General features: G+C 45.5%; 1 protein-coding gene across 1 annotated transcript in view; it reads left to right on the forward strand.

The window, feature by feature from the left end:
* Positions 1 to 17160, forward strand: part of KDM3B (lysine demethylase 3B) — a 120497-nt gene that overhangs the window by 20464 nt on the left and 82873 nt on the right. Inside the window, exon 2 of the mRNA XM_065409234.1 lies at positions 8425 to 8592. Within this exon, the coding sequence (XP_065265306.1) occupies positions 8425 to 8592 (168 nt within the window). The remainder of the gene's footprint in view (positions 1 to 8424; positions 8593 to 17160) is intronic.

Consider the following 17160-nt stretch of genomic DNA (forward strand, 5'->3'; position numbering starts at 1 on the left):
CTTAGAGGAGTTTGGGAAGAGGGATGGGGAAGACAATGACACAGGTTCATCAAGGAACTCCATGACACACAGATACAGAGCAGTGCATACCATGTGGAGATGGATGGTAGGAGAGAGATCTCTTGATCATTACCTGTTAGGTTCACTTCCTCTGGGGCACCTGTCATTGGCCCCTGTCGGCAGGATACTGGGCTGGATGGACCTTTGGTCTGACCCAGTATGGCCATTCTTATGTTCCATATAGAAGAGGACGACAAAAGTAGTTGCATATTAGTTCAGATACCCCCAATGTTACAATTGGGGATTTAGCAGTATGAGAGGATGTATTGGTGGGGAGGACTGGAGTACTTTGACTTACCAGCCTTGGGTTCTGGTTCCTGCTGCAGCGCCATTCCACCCTATAGTCGTTCTCTGGCTTTAGTAACAGGGTTCTCCAGATATGGGTGGAGAATCACCTCATTACCCATCTTGTCTTGGGGGAGGGTAGGGGTTAGAGAGGGCAGCTCCATGATCCCTTCTGCCCTTTCACCCTCTCCTTCCTGTGCTCTGCCAGACAGTGAGGCCAGTTGGCTTTATGAGGACATTGTGAGGCACTTCAGGGTCAGTATTGGGGGTGCTGGACAGCACCTGGTCCAGTTCCTCAAAAACAGTGATGTCCCCAGCCTGACTGACTGGAATAACTTGTCCTCCAGTACAGGAACTTCAGATACTTCATTCTTTCCCTGCACTGCTTTGCTGTCCGGTGGATGTCTGCCTGTGCCAGCCTCTCTGAAATCTCACTGTAAAGGTGAATGTTTCAACTGCTCCGTCCAAAATTGTGGAGTAGAAGGTAGTCTGCCCTGATATTGAGTTCCCAGGTATTGTTGGTGGGCCAAGCGACTGCTTTTGGCGCTTCCTTCATGGTACATTGGTATTGCTGTGAAAATAGTATAATAGGAAGTTGTTGTTCTGAGGTGGTTAATACATGTTGGACATTCTGTTGATATTGTTTATGCAGGATACCACCAGACATTAGTTTAATTATAAATTCCTTTATTGATTTCAAAGGCTAAATGCTATTTAATGCACATTTAAAGCACCCGTATAAATGTCTAAACAAACATCACACTCATACCAACATACAGTTGTAAGTACCCGATCTTTGCTTATAACAGGAGTAGGCTCAGGATGCTGAAATCCATGTTGGCTGTGTCCAACATGGACAGACAGACATTAGTAATGAACTCTTTAAAAGCTCACCTTTTTATACCTCTTAACAAACAAGTGATGCAATTGCCAATTGCTAACTTTAACTAAGAACCAGTTTTGTGCAGCTTGGAGTTGACCCTTTTTCTTAGGCTGAAGAAGACAAAATTTATGACTGAGCCTCTTTTGTAAGATAACATTGGTATGTTAAAGATTCATTACAGAACAACTTTTAACCAATTTGTAACCATCTTTTATAATTTAAAGGCTTTTTTCGAGGACTTTTCCTCCTGTCTTATCATTTACCTTTCAGGTTCAGTTTTTCCTATTAAGCCACATTCTTTCAAGGCCTTCCCAACACTACTAACAAAACTTGCACTTCATGTGACCTACACATTTTTTTTCTCTTTTAACTAACTTATCCTACAGAACAGCACACTACTCTGGGAGCATACAGGGGACAGGTACCTTTTATAGATTGAGTAAGGGTCAGGAAGAAAAGATTTCAGTGCATTGTGGAATTGGAAGTGCAGGACTGCTGAAAATTGAGTCCTGGTACAGGCCCCATAACCTAGTCCACACTGCAAACGCACAGTTACAGGGGCGTGCTACACCCTTAAGTGTTCACTTACCCACATGCCTCAGGTACTTAGGTCTACTCATCCTCTGCTCATCTTCAGAAACGTGCTTCCAGGGTTTCCGTTTGGATAACGGTTTATGGCACAAAATCATGCATTGACACGTTTATAGTCGCTAGTGTAGACAAACCTTAATTGACTTGATCAAGGTTGTGCAGGAAGCCTGTGAAGACAGGAAATTGAACTGGGGTCTCTGGCTAGCCTCTAACTATTGGACCATCCTTCATTTCAACAGGTAAAATTTCAGACAGTTACATAATTAAGGTGATTCAGTTTTAGGAATGTCATTTGTATGTTTTTCCCTTTTGCATGTTATATAAAGACTTGAAATGTAAAGTTTTTTCTGCTTGTTTTACCTTAGGTTGCATTTACATTAGACCTTTTTGAGAGCACCAACAGGCTACCAATGATTTTACTACCATATGATCATGCTTGTACCATGTCTAGATTTATTTATTTAGCGTGTGCATAGTTGACTAGCCAAGTGATGGCAGTGGCGTGATGCAATGCAGTTCTTCTAGGCCACCGCTGAATCTAGTCAGCAGGCATTCATTGACAACGTGCCTCATCGTCTGTGTTGCACCACAGCTGCACAAAGGGCTGTCACGAAGGCCCGAGTGATACTGGTTGGCTGCACAGAAACCTTGCCCAGTCCGGAACCTGTTTAACAGGGATCATTGGCGACGGGGCAGGTCAAAACCAGGCGGGCAAATTGTGGAGTCGGCAATGAGGGACTGGTTTGGGATTATAACAGATATCCATTCCTCCCGCCAGAGTGTTTCCGCCCTAACATCCTGGTGTGGTGGATGAGACCCTAATGGGCAACGTAATGGCAAACATGCAGCTGGTGGCTTAAAAAGGTCATTGTGCAGTGGCAGGCTTGAGTTGGCGAGTACTTTCTCCAGTAACTTGCCAGTGGCAACCTCTCGTCTGATATGAGGAGGAGCAATATTGCTCAGAACTGGGAGCCATGGGAGTGGAGTCGGACGCAGGGTGCTGGAGATGATACGCATGGCGGCAGGTAACTGTGTATCCACCAGTTTGGTGTGTGACGGTTGGCTCCATACTGGTGTGCAGTACTCCGCCACCGAATACGAGGTGGCAAGAACTGACATCCGCAGAGTTGGACCATGAGCACCATATGACGAACCTGCCAGTTTGCTAAGAAGATTGTTGCGCGTCTTAAATTTAGCTGCTGTCTTCTTCAGGTGGGCATGGTCACACCTAGATAGACCGGTTCTACTTCATGCTTCACCTTCTGACCATTCAGATAAAGATTCAGTTCTCTGCTTGCGCTGGCGTGATGAAGATGGAACAAACTGGAGACTGTTTTTATGACGCTTGGCTGGAGGCACAAAGTCTTACAGTAGTTAGCTAACTTTGTCATGTCCCGGTTTAAGGTGGCATCAAGCTCGTGGAACGTCTGGCCCTGGGTACCACAACAGATGGTGTCTGCGTAAATGAACTTTTGTGACTCCGTTGTTGGCAGGTCATTGATGTAAAGGTTGAACAGGGTTGGCGAAAGCACAGAGCGCTGGGGTAACCCATTGCTCTGTCTCCAAGCACTCCTCTAGATGTGGTGTAAAACCAGTGTATCTGTTTGGTGTCTTGTTTACATGTGTGCTCCTCCTATTGCTGCTATGTATGGAGCTGAATAACTGGTGGGAAACTGCGATGTTGAGGGGTAAACCTACTGTTGACAAGACCATAGTCTTCCATGGTATATGAGACCTGAATGCTAATGTAAGTAACCAGTTGAAAAAGAACTTGTCTTCTACTCAGGCCTTCCAGGCTGCCTTCATACATCACAAAGATGCAAAAAAAGGGGCAAGCTCAATTTTAGTTCTTTATTGGCTCTTTAGTGTTCCCCGTTGTTGCAATAAACTAAACAAAGGGTTATACAGGTTTGTCCATCAGGCTGTCTCTACACTGCCAAAATTGTGTTCCTCATAATCCTTGGTAGAATAAGCTTTATTAGAAACTGTTTAGTGTGGATAGAGCCTAAGGGAGACTTACTCCATAGGGTGGGGAATTCAGGAACTTGAGCAAGTCTCTGCTGGTCTCACCTCAAGCAGCAGCAGTGGGTTTCTATAGTTTGCTAAGGACTTGTGTACACTAGCCTCTTTCAACAAAATTTCCCAGCACCAGCAATCAGGTAGTATAAACAAGACACCATTGGTATTCTTATACCTGCTCTGAGCAGAGTTACAGTGTAAAAATGCTACTGGCAGCAGGAGTCCTTGTCTAGACTAGTAACCCCATCAGTGGTAGAAATGGTGAGAAACTTTGGGAGAATAAAGGGTAATGTAATCAAGGCCTTAGCATATTATTTAATAATTTTCTCCTTCAGACTCAGAACTGAAGACAAGATCTAATTGTCTTAAAAACCTCTGAAAACATTTTTAAAATGTAAATTTGAATAAATCAAGTCCAGATGTAATAAATATTCAAATTAAGGTGTTTGGACACCCCAAACGTCTCTATTGTTGCAGCACCCTCACCATGGCTTCTTGACATTCCAGCATGTGCGGTATGTTGCTGCCTTCCACCTCTCACATACGAAGAGCGTATTATGTTTGTTCTCAGATCTTCTTGGCTTTGTCTTTACTTCTCTCCTCTGCTTGCCTTGCAAGAGCCTCTGCTTCCCTTTGCACAATCTCCATGTTATTGGCATCAGCTTCCTTCTTTGCAGCTCTTGCTGTCTTGAACAGCCTCCATGTGAATCTGCATTATACATCACTTTGCAAATAGTCTGAAAATATGATTATTGGTGTATGTGTATCTTTTTTATATCCACACAGCAATCAATCCACACAAGTATTTCAGGCAGTCTTTATAAGTCATTCTCTGTCTTGTGCATACTCAATGCCAGCCATTTGGGGCAAAATAAAGAACTTATTTTCTACGCTTTGAATGTGGACACTTGAGAGTAAAACCTGTTGGTCTCAGGCTGGTTAGCTTCCTCTTTATTGTGCTCCACTGTTTGGAATGGTAGCCTCTGCCACCTCTTCCTTGTATTGGTTGGCCTTGGAGAAGTTAGCTAGCAGATTTTCATGAGAAAAATAATCTGTTTGATACTGGTTCAGAACCAAAAATTGTGTAGCTCTCTATAGTTACATACAAAAACTGTACAGGCTGCACACATGTCTAAATTAAGTATCCAAAGATGAAGGAAAAAGGAAGAGGGAAAACACTGAGGACGTGTCAGAAATAGCAACTATTCCCACCACTTTGTTGCTTATAACTTCTTGAAACTTCTCACCTTCTGAGCTAGAATTTTCTAGCCTTGATCTCCACCAGAGAAATTATTTTTAAAAAAAAATTTACAAAAAGTTCAGCTATCTGAAAATGATTGGAGGGGAGGGGGAAGAAATGTATAATGGGGAAAAATCATTTTGGCAACTTTTAACAGCCCTTCTAAAGTAGAAATTTGGCAGGGTGCAAATTCTTGTAGAGTAGAAGTGCCATTCAGTATTCCAGTGAAAATTGGCTTTAATAGGTTGAATTGAGGAAGGTAGCTTACTTGCACGCACGCATCACTCTGACTAATATTTGTGTCCTAAATAAAAGGGCTGCCTATATATGAATAGCTAACTGTAGTGATGTAGAATTCTTAGGTGCTAAGGGAGTCTAGGAATTCTTTAGGGGAGCACCTACAAATATTATTTCTCCTGTGGAGCTCAGAAGCTTTTTTGGTGAGAGGTGGGGAAGCGTGGGTGGTCTCCAGCTTCTGTCCTTCGCTGTTGGCCCTCAGTAACGTTTTGTCAATTAGTAAAAGTCTTGATTGTAACGTACAACATACCACTGATGTTTTGCGCACTCGGAAGTGTTCTTCCATCAGCCTAGCTCGGGAGGGTGGTAGTGTTACTGCGCTGATGGAAAAATCCATTCCATTGACATAAGCTGTGTCTACAATAGGGGTATGGTGGCATAGCTACGGCGCCTTAGCTATTCTGGTATAGTCCCTGTAGTGTAGACATACCCAAAAGCTTGGAATGCGGCAGCATTAGTGTTTGATTTTGAGAAGGTGTGATGTTGTTGACATGAGTTGTGACCGTATGGATCATTGTTGCAACCAGGGTCCTATGGTTGCACCAGGTCTTGTACAGAGGAGGTCAAGTGGGGTGTCTATGGAAAGGTTGTAGTTTGCTGGTTATGATTATGCTGTCTGTGTGTATCATTTTTGTATTTGAAGTTATGAATATTGGCTGTGTACTTGTATCTCAATGTGTTTGATTCTAAGGCCTTGGCTACACTGGTGCTTTACAGTGCTGCAACTTTTTCGCTCAGGGGTGTGAAAAAACAGCCCCCTGAGCGCAGCAAGTTACAGCGCTGTAAAGCGCCAGTGTAAACAGTGGCTCCCAGCGCTGTAAGCTAATCCCCTTGGGGAGGTGGAGTACCTGCAGCGCTGGGAGAGCTCCACATGGCAGAGGATATAAAAGGCTCTGGAAACCGCTCCATTTTGTCTTCTACCCTGCTTCTTACCTCTGGAGGAACTTTGCTACAAACTGAAGCTTTGAACAAAGGACTGAATGACCCATCCAAGCTGTGGATGTTCCAGAGACTTGATTTGGACCTGCAGTTTATTTCATCGCTGCCACAAGCCTGAACCAAGAACTTTGCCATTACTGTATGTAATTGATTCCATTTAACCAATTTTAGCTCTCATCTATATTTTCTTTGTATGAATAAACCTTTAGATTCTAAAGGATTGGCAACTGTGTGATTTGTGGGTAAAATCTGATTTGTATATTGACCTGGGTCTTGGGCTTGGTCCTTTGGGATCGGGAGAACCTTTTTTCTTTTACTGGGGTATTGGTTTCCATAACCAGTCATCCCCATAAGGAGCGGTGCTGGTGGTGAAACAAAGGAACTGGCGTATCTGAGGGAATTGCTTGTATGACTTCTGGTTAGCCAGAGGGGTAAAACCAAAGTCATCTCTGGCTGGTTGGGAAACCAAGCCTTGGGCTGTAACTGCCCTGCTCTAAGCAATTTGTCCTGAATTGATACTCTCAGGCCTGGTCTATATTGGTGGTGGTGGTGGGGGGATTGATTTAAGTTGCACAACTTCAGCTATGTGAATAATGTAGCTGAAGTTGACGTACTTAGATCTACTCACCGCGGTGTTTTCACTGCGGTAAGTTGACGGCAGACGCTCTCCCATTGACTCCGCCTGCACCTCTCGCCCTGGTGGAGTACCGGAGTCGATGGGAGAGCGCTCAACGGTCGATTTATCGCATCTAGACTAGACGCAATAAATCGACCCCCGCTGGATCGATCGCTACCCGTCAATCCAGCGGGTAATGTAGGCAAGCCCTCAGTTGTGTCCCGCCAGAGACCACTTCGTTACAGAAGGCAGTGTCCTTTTAGTGGTTAGATTAGGGACTGAGACTCCTGGATTCTGCTCCTGTCTTCACCACTCATTGTGTAACTTCAGACTGGTCACATCAGTGTCTCCGTACTTCCATTTACCTGGCTGAAAAACAGGGATGCTACCTGAGAGATTGAGAGTTAATATGCTAAAGTGCACTGCAATTGTATTTTAGGGGAGACTTAATATATTACAAAGTTTCTAGTGAGTAGATAAATCTGGATAATCCCAAACACTGACAGAAGTGTGTGTCCATATTTTAGAGAATGGAATAGCAGTGCCCACCCAATGTAAGAGAAGAATTTCCTGTTTAGAGTGTGCTCTCTGGATATGAAGCATACCTGACTGAATAGCACTTGTAACAATTTATCATAACTGTTGGGCCAATCTGTTGGAAACTTAGGGTGGGTTTGAAAGCAGTTAAAAATCCATATATTTGATTAAAGGTCTAGAAAACATGACCTATGAAGGAAGATTGAAAAAATTGGGTTTGTATAGTCTGGAGAAGAGAAGACTGAGAGGGGACAACAGTTTTCAAGTACATAAAAGGTTGTTACAAGGAGGAGGGAGAAAAATTGTTGTTCTTAGCCTCTGAGGATAGGACAATAAGCAATGGATTTAAATTGCAGCAGGGGTGGTTTAGGTTGGCCATTAGGAAAAACTTCCTAACTGTTAGGGTGGTTAAGCACTGGAACAAATTGCCCAGGGAGGTTGTGGAATCTCCATCATTGGGGGTTTTAAAGAGCAGGTTGGACAAACACCTGTCCGGGATGGTCTAGATAAAACTTAGTCCTGCCTTGAGTTCAGGGGACTGGACTAGATGACCTCTCAAGGTCCCTTCCAGTTCTATAATTCTATGATCTTTGAGAGGCCTGTTTGGAGTGTGTTACTTCCAGCTGGATTTTTAGGGTAAGGGGGCAACTGGAGCATGTCTTTCATCTCTCATGGAAAGATACAATACCTGAAATTGGTGGGGTATGGGGGGGAGAACGAGGAAATGAACTCTTTCCAGTTTTCTGTAGTCACCATGCACTTCTCTGATTTGTCTCTTTGGTAATGTGTGTGTGTGGGGGGGTAGCTATGCAGACATGACGATCTAATATTGATATGAAGCATGTGTTCTCAAGTGATACTAATTTTCCTGACTAAAGCTGAAGTCTTTATTCATGTGGGTTTGTAGGGTTTCCACCCACCTACGGTGTCTGAAACATGTTAAATATGTTTTTGTAGATCTTTGTGGAGTTTGATGGCTGCAACTGGAAGCAACATGCCTGGGTGAAAGTTCATGCTGAAGAGGTCATAGTGTTGCTGCTGGAAGGGTCACTGGTATGGGCTCCTCGAAGTGATCCAGTTCTACTTCAGGGAACTCAGATCTCACTTGCACAGTGGCCTGCACTGGTAAGTATTTGGCCAGAACAGTGACACTATGTAGGGAAGTCATCTCATAACTGAGATTGTGGATATCTTTGCTATAAACCTTTTGTTGCAAAGCCACCTCTTAACATTGCCAAACTAAGCTGCCTGAAATTTCTAGGAGCTGTAATCCAGAAAAAAACGTGGGAGCTGGGAAAGGTGCAGAGGGGATTTGGACAAGATCTATGTAAACTTTGAAGTTGTGAGAACCTCTGGGTTTTTCACTCCCCCCCCCCCCCCCAAAAAAAAAAAACGGTCTAATTTTTAAAAACATCTTAGGGCTTGTCTACACTTAAAATGCTACAACAGCACAGCTGCAGCTGTAGCACTTCAGTGTAGACACTACCTACACCGTCTGGAGGGGTTCTCCCGTCGGCATAAGTAATCCTTCTCCTCGAGACAGTAGCTAGGTTGATGGAAGAATTCTTCTGTTGACCTAGCGCAGTCTACACAGGGACTTACGTTGGTTTAACTATGCCACTCAGGGATGTGGATTTTTCACACCCCTGAGTGACATAGTTATGCTGACATAATGTTTTCAAGTAGACCAGGCCTTAGCTTAGCTCATTTATTATGAGGTCCCTGATAAGAATCTCTCTGATATAACTTGGAAAAGTTTGGGTTAAATTTGGAACTACAATTTTTTTTTTTCAAACCTCTGAACCCTGTTGGCTTTATAAAGTCTACAGAGTCCCTGGAAGACTTCATAAAAGATTGTTTCTCGAGGGCCTGGTCAATACATAGAAGTTAGGTCAACATAGCTAGTACTGTCAGTGAAGAATTCACAGTCCTGAGTTCTAACCTATGCTGACCTAATGCCTGGTGTAGATGCAGCTAAGTCGATGGGAAAATTCTTCAGTCTACCTAGCTGCTCCCACTCGGAGTGGTGGATTACCTACAGAGTTGAAAAACTCCTTCTGTTGATGTCGGAAATGTCTTCACTACAGTGGCATAGCAGCAATGCTGTAGCTGTGCTGCTATAGTGCCTGTCGTGTAGATGTGGCTGTAGTCTCTGGCTGAGATTTCTTGCAGAGTCTGTAAATGCCCCCCGGGTATACTTAGTCTGTGTGGCTTACATTCCTCAGGAGCGCTTTTGAGACAAGAGATGTTAATGGCTGGCAGAACAACTAACAGGGTATTCATAACTTGTGGACTGTAGTGCTTTCTAAGGCAGTTAGATGTTTAAGCGCTACAGGATCTAATGCCGTGTCTAGACTGGGGGAGGGAAGAACGGGGGGGGGGGGGGAGAAAGAGGTAGGGGTGTGTGTGTTATTTTAATCTTATTAATACTTGTTATCTAGCATAATTTGAAATACCACTTAGCAACTAGTTTAGACAGTTTAACACGTTTAGAATGGTTAGCCAATCTCTCCCTAGGTTAACTTTTGTGTGAATTTTGTTTTTTTAATAATCAGATTTCATACATGAACAAGAAACAGAGCAGTGCAAAGCCTCTATAGCTCACTAACTCAAGGGTTCTCAAACTGGGGGTCGGGACCCCTCAGGGGGTCACGAGGTTATTACATGGGGGGTTGCGAGCTATCAACCTCCACCCCAAACCCTGCTTTGCCTCCAGCATTTATAATGGTGTTAAATTAAAAACACTTTTTTATATATTTATAAGGGGGAGGTTGCACTCAGAGTCTTGCTAGGTGAAAGGGGTCATCAGTTAAAAAAAGTTTGAGAGCCACTGCACTAACTGGATCTGACTCTTAATTTGCAATTGACTTATTGGTTTAGTTATCTCGGATACAGGGCAGCTTTTAACATTTTAAAATATATACTTCTGAGAAATAAAACTGGCATTTGGCTATTGATGAAAAGATTATTAGTAGTTCTTAAGGCTATGGGGGTCCCCCGTATCTGGACACCCACCTGTACAAGGTCCCCAGTATGCCCAGGATCCTTAGATTCAAGATCTGAATGGCCTGCTCCCAGGCTTTCTTGGTCAGTGAGGACCACAATATGTGCCTCTATTGCCTTGGTGAAGCCCAGTGCAATATCTGCCAGATCTTTCCTAGATGAACCTGTCAGGCCCATGAATTCAGGCTTGGAATATTCCTCATGGACCACACAATGAGGCCACAGTCCATTCCTGACTGTCAGACCCCCCTGTGCATTGGCCAGAGACACTGAGAAGTACCTCTGCGAGCATGTTGGCCTCTGGCTCTAACATCAGAGCACAGTTAGACTGTCTCAAGCAGATGTGAAGGTGGTAAGAGCAAGCACTCCCACAGGAAACATGAGAAATCCCCTTCCCAAGTTCTTATGCAAAAAGAGAGGACGTCCTTCCTGACACCTCTTAGTCAGGTGAGTCTCTGTGCTGTTATGGGAGTGTCAGGAGTTCACAAGGCATATGGTACTGGTGTCCTGTCACCCAGGGGCAAACCTGCTCCCCAAACTGTCTCTAGTTGAAGGGATGGGACCATCCTCAGTACTGGCAAAGGATACCAGTGCTGAGAGGGAAGGAATTGGTACTGAGGACTGTGGCTTATCTGAAGACAATAACACTGTTGGCACCAGTGAGACAGAAGCCCATTCCACTCTCCAGTATCCAGTTAGATACACTACTGTGGAGGACATTACTATTTATACGAGCCCCAGAATCGCTGATACTGGGCTTGTCTTCACTACCAGGAGATTGATGCTAAATCGACAGCAGAGTGCTCTCCAGTCAACTCCAGTACTCCAGCTCCCCAAGAAGAGTAAGGTAAGTCGACCGGAGAGCATCTCCCGTCGACGCAGCACAGTGAAGACACCTGTTGTAAGTCGACCTATGTTACATCGATTCCAGCTACATTATTCACATAGCTGGAGTAGCGTAACTTAGGTCGACTTACCCCAGTAGTGTAGACAAGGCCACTGTCGGATCCAGTCCTAACCAGGGATGTCCCTAAACTTACTGGTACAGTTGAGGCACAATAAGGTCTCCCATACCAATGGCACTGCCAGTTGATTCAGAAGCTTCCTTTTCCTCTGCGTTCAGAGTCAGTGGGAGAGCTTCCCCAACTCCCCCAAGATAGGGGTCAGCCCTCACAGAGGCTCCAAGATCTCATGAGCACCTTCCCTCTCTCATGGGTGGGGTGTAAGTGTGCGGACTCACCCCTGCGGCGCCTCCTGCTGGTCACTTCCGGGAATTAGCTCATCCCAGCTCCGGAGCACCCTCTGCAGGCTGGTGTCCCGCTGCTGCTTGGCCCCCGTGTCCGTCCTGGACCCGGTGCCCTGTTGTCTGGGGTGCTGCCCCCTGTCAGTACCCCCACAGTTCTGGGTCTCCCTCCCAGGGGAACCCCCATCCACTATCCCCACTTCGCCTCAATGTTCGGCTATTGCCTAGTCTCTGTCTAGCCCCCGTTCACTGGGGCAGATTGCAGTATCCGCCACTCATCACAGGCAAAGGGGTTCGGACTTGCTGCCACTGCCTACCCATGAGCTGCCCCCTGCAACCCCAGTACCTATTAGCCTTATGGTAGGCTGCAGCCTGGGGCTTTCCAGGCTGGAGCTCCCCAGCTCCTCTGCCTTTCCCCAGCCCTGCTCCACTCAGGTACCCTGTCTCTAGCTCCCTGCAGCCAGGCCCATCTCCCTCTACAGCTAGAGGGACTCCTGAGCTCCTGGTTCCCAGCCTTTTTATACAGGCCAGCTGTGGCCTGATTGGGGAAGTGGCCACAGCTGGGCCACATCCCAATCAGCCCAGCTTTTAGAGCTGCAGCCCTCTCCAGGGCTGCTTTCAAGCCCTTCCAGGCAGGAGTGGGTGTCCATCCCGCTACAGGGGGACTACCCAGTTCAAGACCAGCGGTACCCTTCTCCACAGGGACCACCTCTTCTCCGCTACATCCCTTTATACTGGTCTTATATGGGTCCCAGGGACCCCACTATGTGACAGCTTGAATCTATAAGGTCACATCAGGAGTCAAGACAGCTTTCCCCATACAGGGAAGAACCTCAGCCCCCTAAGAAACAATCTAAGAAAGAGGAGCAAGCTGACTAGGTGGCACCGCTTGCCACTGTGAGGTTATCATACTCGTCCCCAAATGAAGCGATCACATTGGCCTCATTGTCACTGCCTAACTACAGATAGTTCCAGGTCTCCCTGAGCAGAAATATGGATACACTCCACGGTCCCCTGGAGGAAGTACAGGACACCCTATATAAGCTACTGGATATTTTCCAGAGTGCTGGTCCCAGTAAGGGGGCACTGCCACTTAATGAGGCCATCTTTGAATCAGCCATGATGGCCTGGCATACTGCAGCCACTTATCTGTTCTTTTCAGAACGGAAGCATAAGAAATATTTTGTGCCACCTGAGGAACTAGTAATCTGCCACCTTAACACCCCACTCTGAACTCTTTAGTTTTGTAAGCTGTCTCCAAATGAAACAAACACCCAAGTCGGCACCCACTGATAAGAAGGCAAAACGTTTAGACTGCTTTAGGAGAAAACTTCACTGTGGGGAACTTACTGTTCCACATAGCAAGCTATTAAGCTTGAATGCTGCAGTATGATTTTATTAATTACAGTAAGTTCTTGGAATTCACCAACAAACTCCCTCAAGATTAGACTTCAGTTCCAACCAATTATCAATGAAAGTAAATTGCTAGCTAGATCAACCTCCGGGCCTCAATGGATGCATCAAATTCAGCCTCCTGCTTGATGGCAACTTCCATAGTCATGAGATGGGCCTTGTGGCTCCAGTCCTCTGGATTTCCCAAAGAAGTCCATCCACAGTGGTGGATCTGCCTTCTGAAGGAAATAACCTATTCAGTTAGAAAACAAGTGAACCTTTCTATTCCAGGAGTGGCCAACCTGTGGCTCTAGAGCCATATGCGGCTCCTTGTATAGGCATCAACTCTGGGGCTGGAGCTACAGGCGCCAACTTTCCAGTATGCTGGGGGGTGCTCACTGCTCAACCCCTGGCTCTGCCACAGGCCCTGCCCCCACTCCACCCCTTCCCACCCCCTCCCCGAGCCTGCCATGCTCTCACTCCTCCCCCACTCCCCCAGAGACTCCTGCACACCACAAAACAGCTGATCAGGAGGTGTGGGGAGGGAGGAGGAGGCGGGGCAACCGGTGGGCGGGGGGAGCTAATGGGGGGGGGGGCTGCTGACGAATTACTGTGGCTCTTCGGTAATGTACATTGGTAAATTCTGGCTCCTTCTCAGGCTCAAGTTGGCCACCCCTGTTCTATTCCATCAAAGACTTAAGAGCAACCATTCACTTGCAGATATCTGTACATATTCCAGCACTGCAGAGGAAATACCCCAAGACTCTGTATTACAGACAACAACCAGCTCCTCAACCATTCTACCATCAAAGGGCCATTGAACTGCCTAGGAAACACCAGAGAATTCAGCCTCCTAAACACAATGTCCTCCCTTTTTTCTTTTTCCAGCCTCAGCCTCCCACTAAAGAATCTTTTTGATGGGACTTTCAAGAGCTGCAAGTTAGTCCACCTGTCGCGTTTACCCATTCATTCATTTCTCTATCCCTCTTCAGGGACCCCTCTTATGAGAGGATGCTCTGACTATAGAGTCCCTGTCACGCTTGGGAGCCATAGAACCAGTACATCTTAGCACAGGGGAAAATAATTTTACTTAAGATATTTCCTTATTCCCAAGAAGAAATGAGGCTGGAAGCCATACAAGATCTTAGACAGCTGAATGTCTTCATCTGCCACTCATGTTCAGAATGATCATGCTGGTCTTTATAATTCCCTCACTAAACAAGGGTGACTGGTTCACAGTTCTCAGTTTAAAGGATGCTTATTTCCACAAAGACATCCACGCTACACACAGATTCCTGAGATTCGCTGTAGGCCCTAGACCACTACCAATACAGAGTGCTTCCCTTTGGCCTCTCAGTGGCACCGAGGGAATTCACAAAGATCTTATTGGTAGTGGCAGCTCACGTACATCACCAGGGTTTGTCAGTGTTCCACACCTTGATGACTGGCTGCTCATGGGGAAGTCCTATAAAGAACTACAGACAACATCCCTATCCCTATTTAGACTCCTAAATTCCTTAGGGCTCCAAGTAAATGTAGAAAACAACTACATTTGAGCTCACACGGACTATAGATTTTATTAGAACAGCCCTATATTTAACCAGAGCCAAAGCATACCTCTCGCAGAACAGATTCCAGGCAATGAAGGACCTCTTCACTCAGCTTTGGCAGAACATGCAGACAATGGTTCAAGCTTGTTTTACCTTCCTAGGTCTCGTGGCCATGTATACATGTGACACCCTTCGGAAGACTGTCTTCCCTGTCTACAGGCATGATTACAGACAGTCTACATGCAAAACAAGCACAGCCTGGACAAACTGATCTTGCGCCCCCACAGAGTTCTGACCCTGCTCTCCTGGTGGAAGACGGGTAGGTGGTGTGCATGGGGGGCTCCCTTTGCCCCTCCCTCACCCACAAAGGAGATTAATTACAGACACCTTTCTGCGAGGATGGGAAACCTGCCTCAACTAACATGTAAGACAGGGTATCTGGACCCACCAAGAATCCCCTTTGCACATATACATTCTGGAGTTGTGTGCCGTTCACAGAGCCTGCAAACGATACCGACGGTTTATTTGAATCCTGCACGTTCAAGTCATATTGGAAAACTTGACAATGGTTTGTATCAACAAACAGGGAGGAGCAAGGTTCACACCTCTTGTCATAGAAACTGTCAATCTGTGGAACTGGTGTATTAGCTGCCAGATCACCATCTCAGCAGTGCACTTCCCAATGATGCACAGCACATTGAAGAAAAGTCTTTTGAGGCTGTCTACCAAAGACCAAGAGTGGGAACTACATGACTGGGTGATATGAACCATCTTGCCTGACAGGAACCCCACTGCCGAGATCTCTTGGTGTCTCAGGAGAACAAGAAATTCCCCACCTACTGCTCCAGAGGGGATGCATTTATCATTCACTGGTCAGAACTGCTGATGTACAAATTTCCTCCCATCCCTCTTTTACTTTGCATCCTGAGGAAGATCAAATAAGATGGAGCATTGGTGATCCTGATTGCTTCAGTAGCCTAGCTCTGGTTCCTGAGCATTCTTTGGATGTTCTTGGGCCTGTGCAGCCATATTCAGCTTTTCCCAGACCTACTGACTAAAGACAAGGACAAACATCCAACATCCCAACCGAGCATCCTTCCATAAGAACAGCCATACTTCAGAACAAAGGTCCATCTAGCCCAGTATCTTGTCTTCCCACAGTGGCCAATGCCACGTGCTTCAGAGGGAATGAGCTGAACAGGGAATCATCAAGTTGATCCATCCCGTTGCCCATTCCCAGCTTCTGACAAACTGAAACTAGGGACACCATCCCTGCCCATCCTGGCTAATAGCCATTGATGGACCTATCCTCCATTAACTTATCTAGCAGTGTGGTATTTGATGCAACAGTCAAGGATCTTGGACTAATCCACAGGGATTATTTTTTTCTTCATGCTTTGGTTCCTGTTTCCTGGAGGCTTGGTTGGCAATCACCACAGATTGATGGGTCCTTCAAGTAATCAAGGATGGTTATACCATTCAATTTCAATACATGTCTCCTTTCCACCCCTCTTCCTGCTCCCTTTTCAGGGACCATTCTTATGAGAGTGCCGTTCATTAGGAAATAGACTGATCAAGCTCAGAGCAATAGAGTTAGCATGTCAGGGAAAACAGAAACCTTTTCCAATATCCTCCTATTTCCTCATATTGAAAAAGAGAGGTGGCTAGATCCAATTCTAGACCTCAGGAACCTCAACAAATTCATTTGATATGCCAAGTTCCACGTAGTAACTCCCACTTCAGTTGGATACCATGGACTGGTTCATTACCCTTTACTTCGATAGAGGATGCTTATTTTCATGTGTCAGTACTCTTCTCCCCCCACCTGCCCTCCCCTGGAAAGGTATACACATTTTATGGCTGTAGGGCGTCATTACCAATTCTCAGTCCTATCTTCTGGAATTTCATCAGCACCAAGGGTGTTTACAAAGTGCCTATCAGTAATTGCAGCCCATCTAAACAGACAAGGATTTTGTATGTACCCTTTGCTAGACTACTGGCTTGTGCAGGGGAAGTCAAACACAGATTATAGTGTCCTCCAAGAAACTGATGCATTTACTTTTATCCCTGGGTTTGAGGATTAACTTTAAAATGTTGAATCTGATTCTGTCATAATCCACAGAGTTCATCAGTGCTCCTGGACTCACTAGCAGGGAGATTATCCTTCCTATTGGACAGATTTCAGATAATAAAATACCTGATTCTACACTTCAGTATTTACCCTCAAGCAACAATAAGGATGTGCCTTAAACTTCTACGACATATAGCTTCATGTACATTTGTAACCACATTCGCCCAGTCACGTCTCAGACTGTTTCAAGCTTGGATCAAGTCTGTTTACAGACCAACAATTCAGGATACATCAGTGAAAGTGCTGATTCCAGCTCAAATTCTATCCTCGATGAAATGGTGGAGGACAGAAGAAAGTATATGTGCTGGAATTCTCTTTGCCCCTCTGATTGTTCCAAAACTTTGATAACAGCTGCATCCAAGATGGGCTGGGGA

Source organism: Emys orbicularis, chromosome 8, assembly GCF_028017835.1.
Source record: "Emys orbicularis isolate rEmyOrb1 chromosome 8, rEmyOrb1.hap1, whole genome shotgun sequence".
NCBI lineage: Eukaryota > Metazoa > Chordata > Testudines > Emydidae > Emys > Emys orbicularis.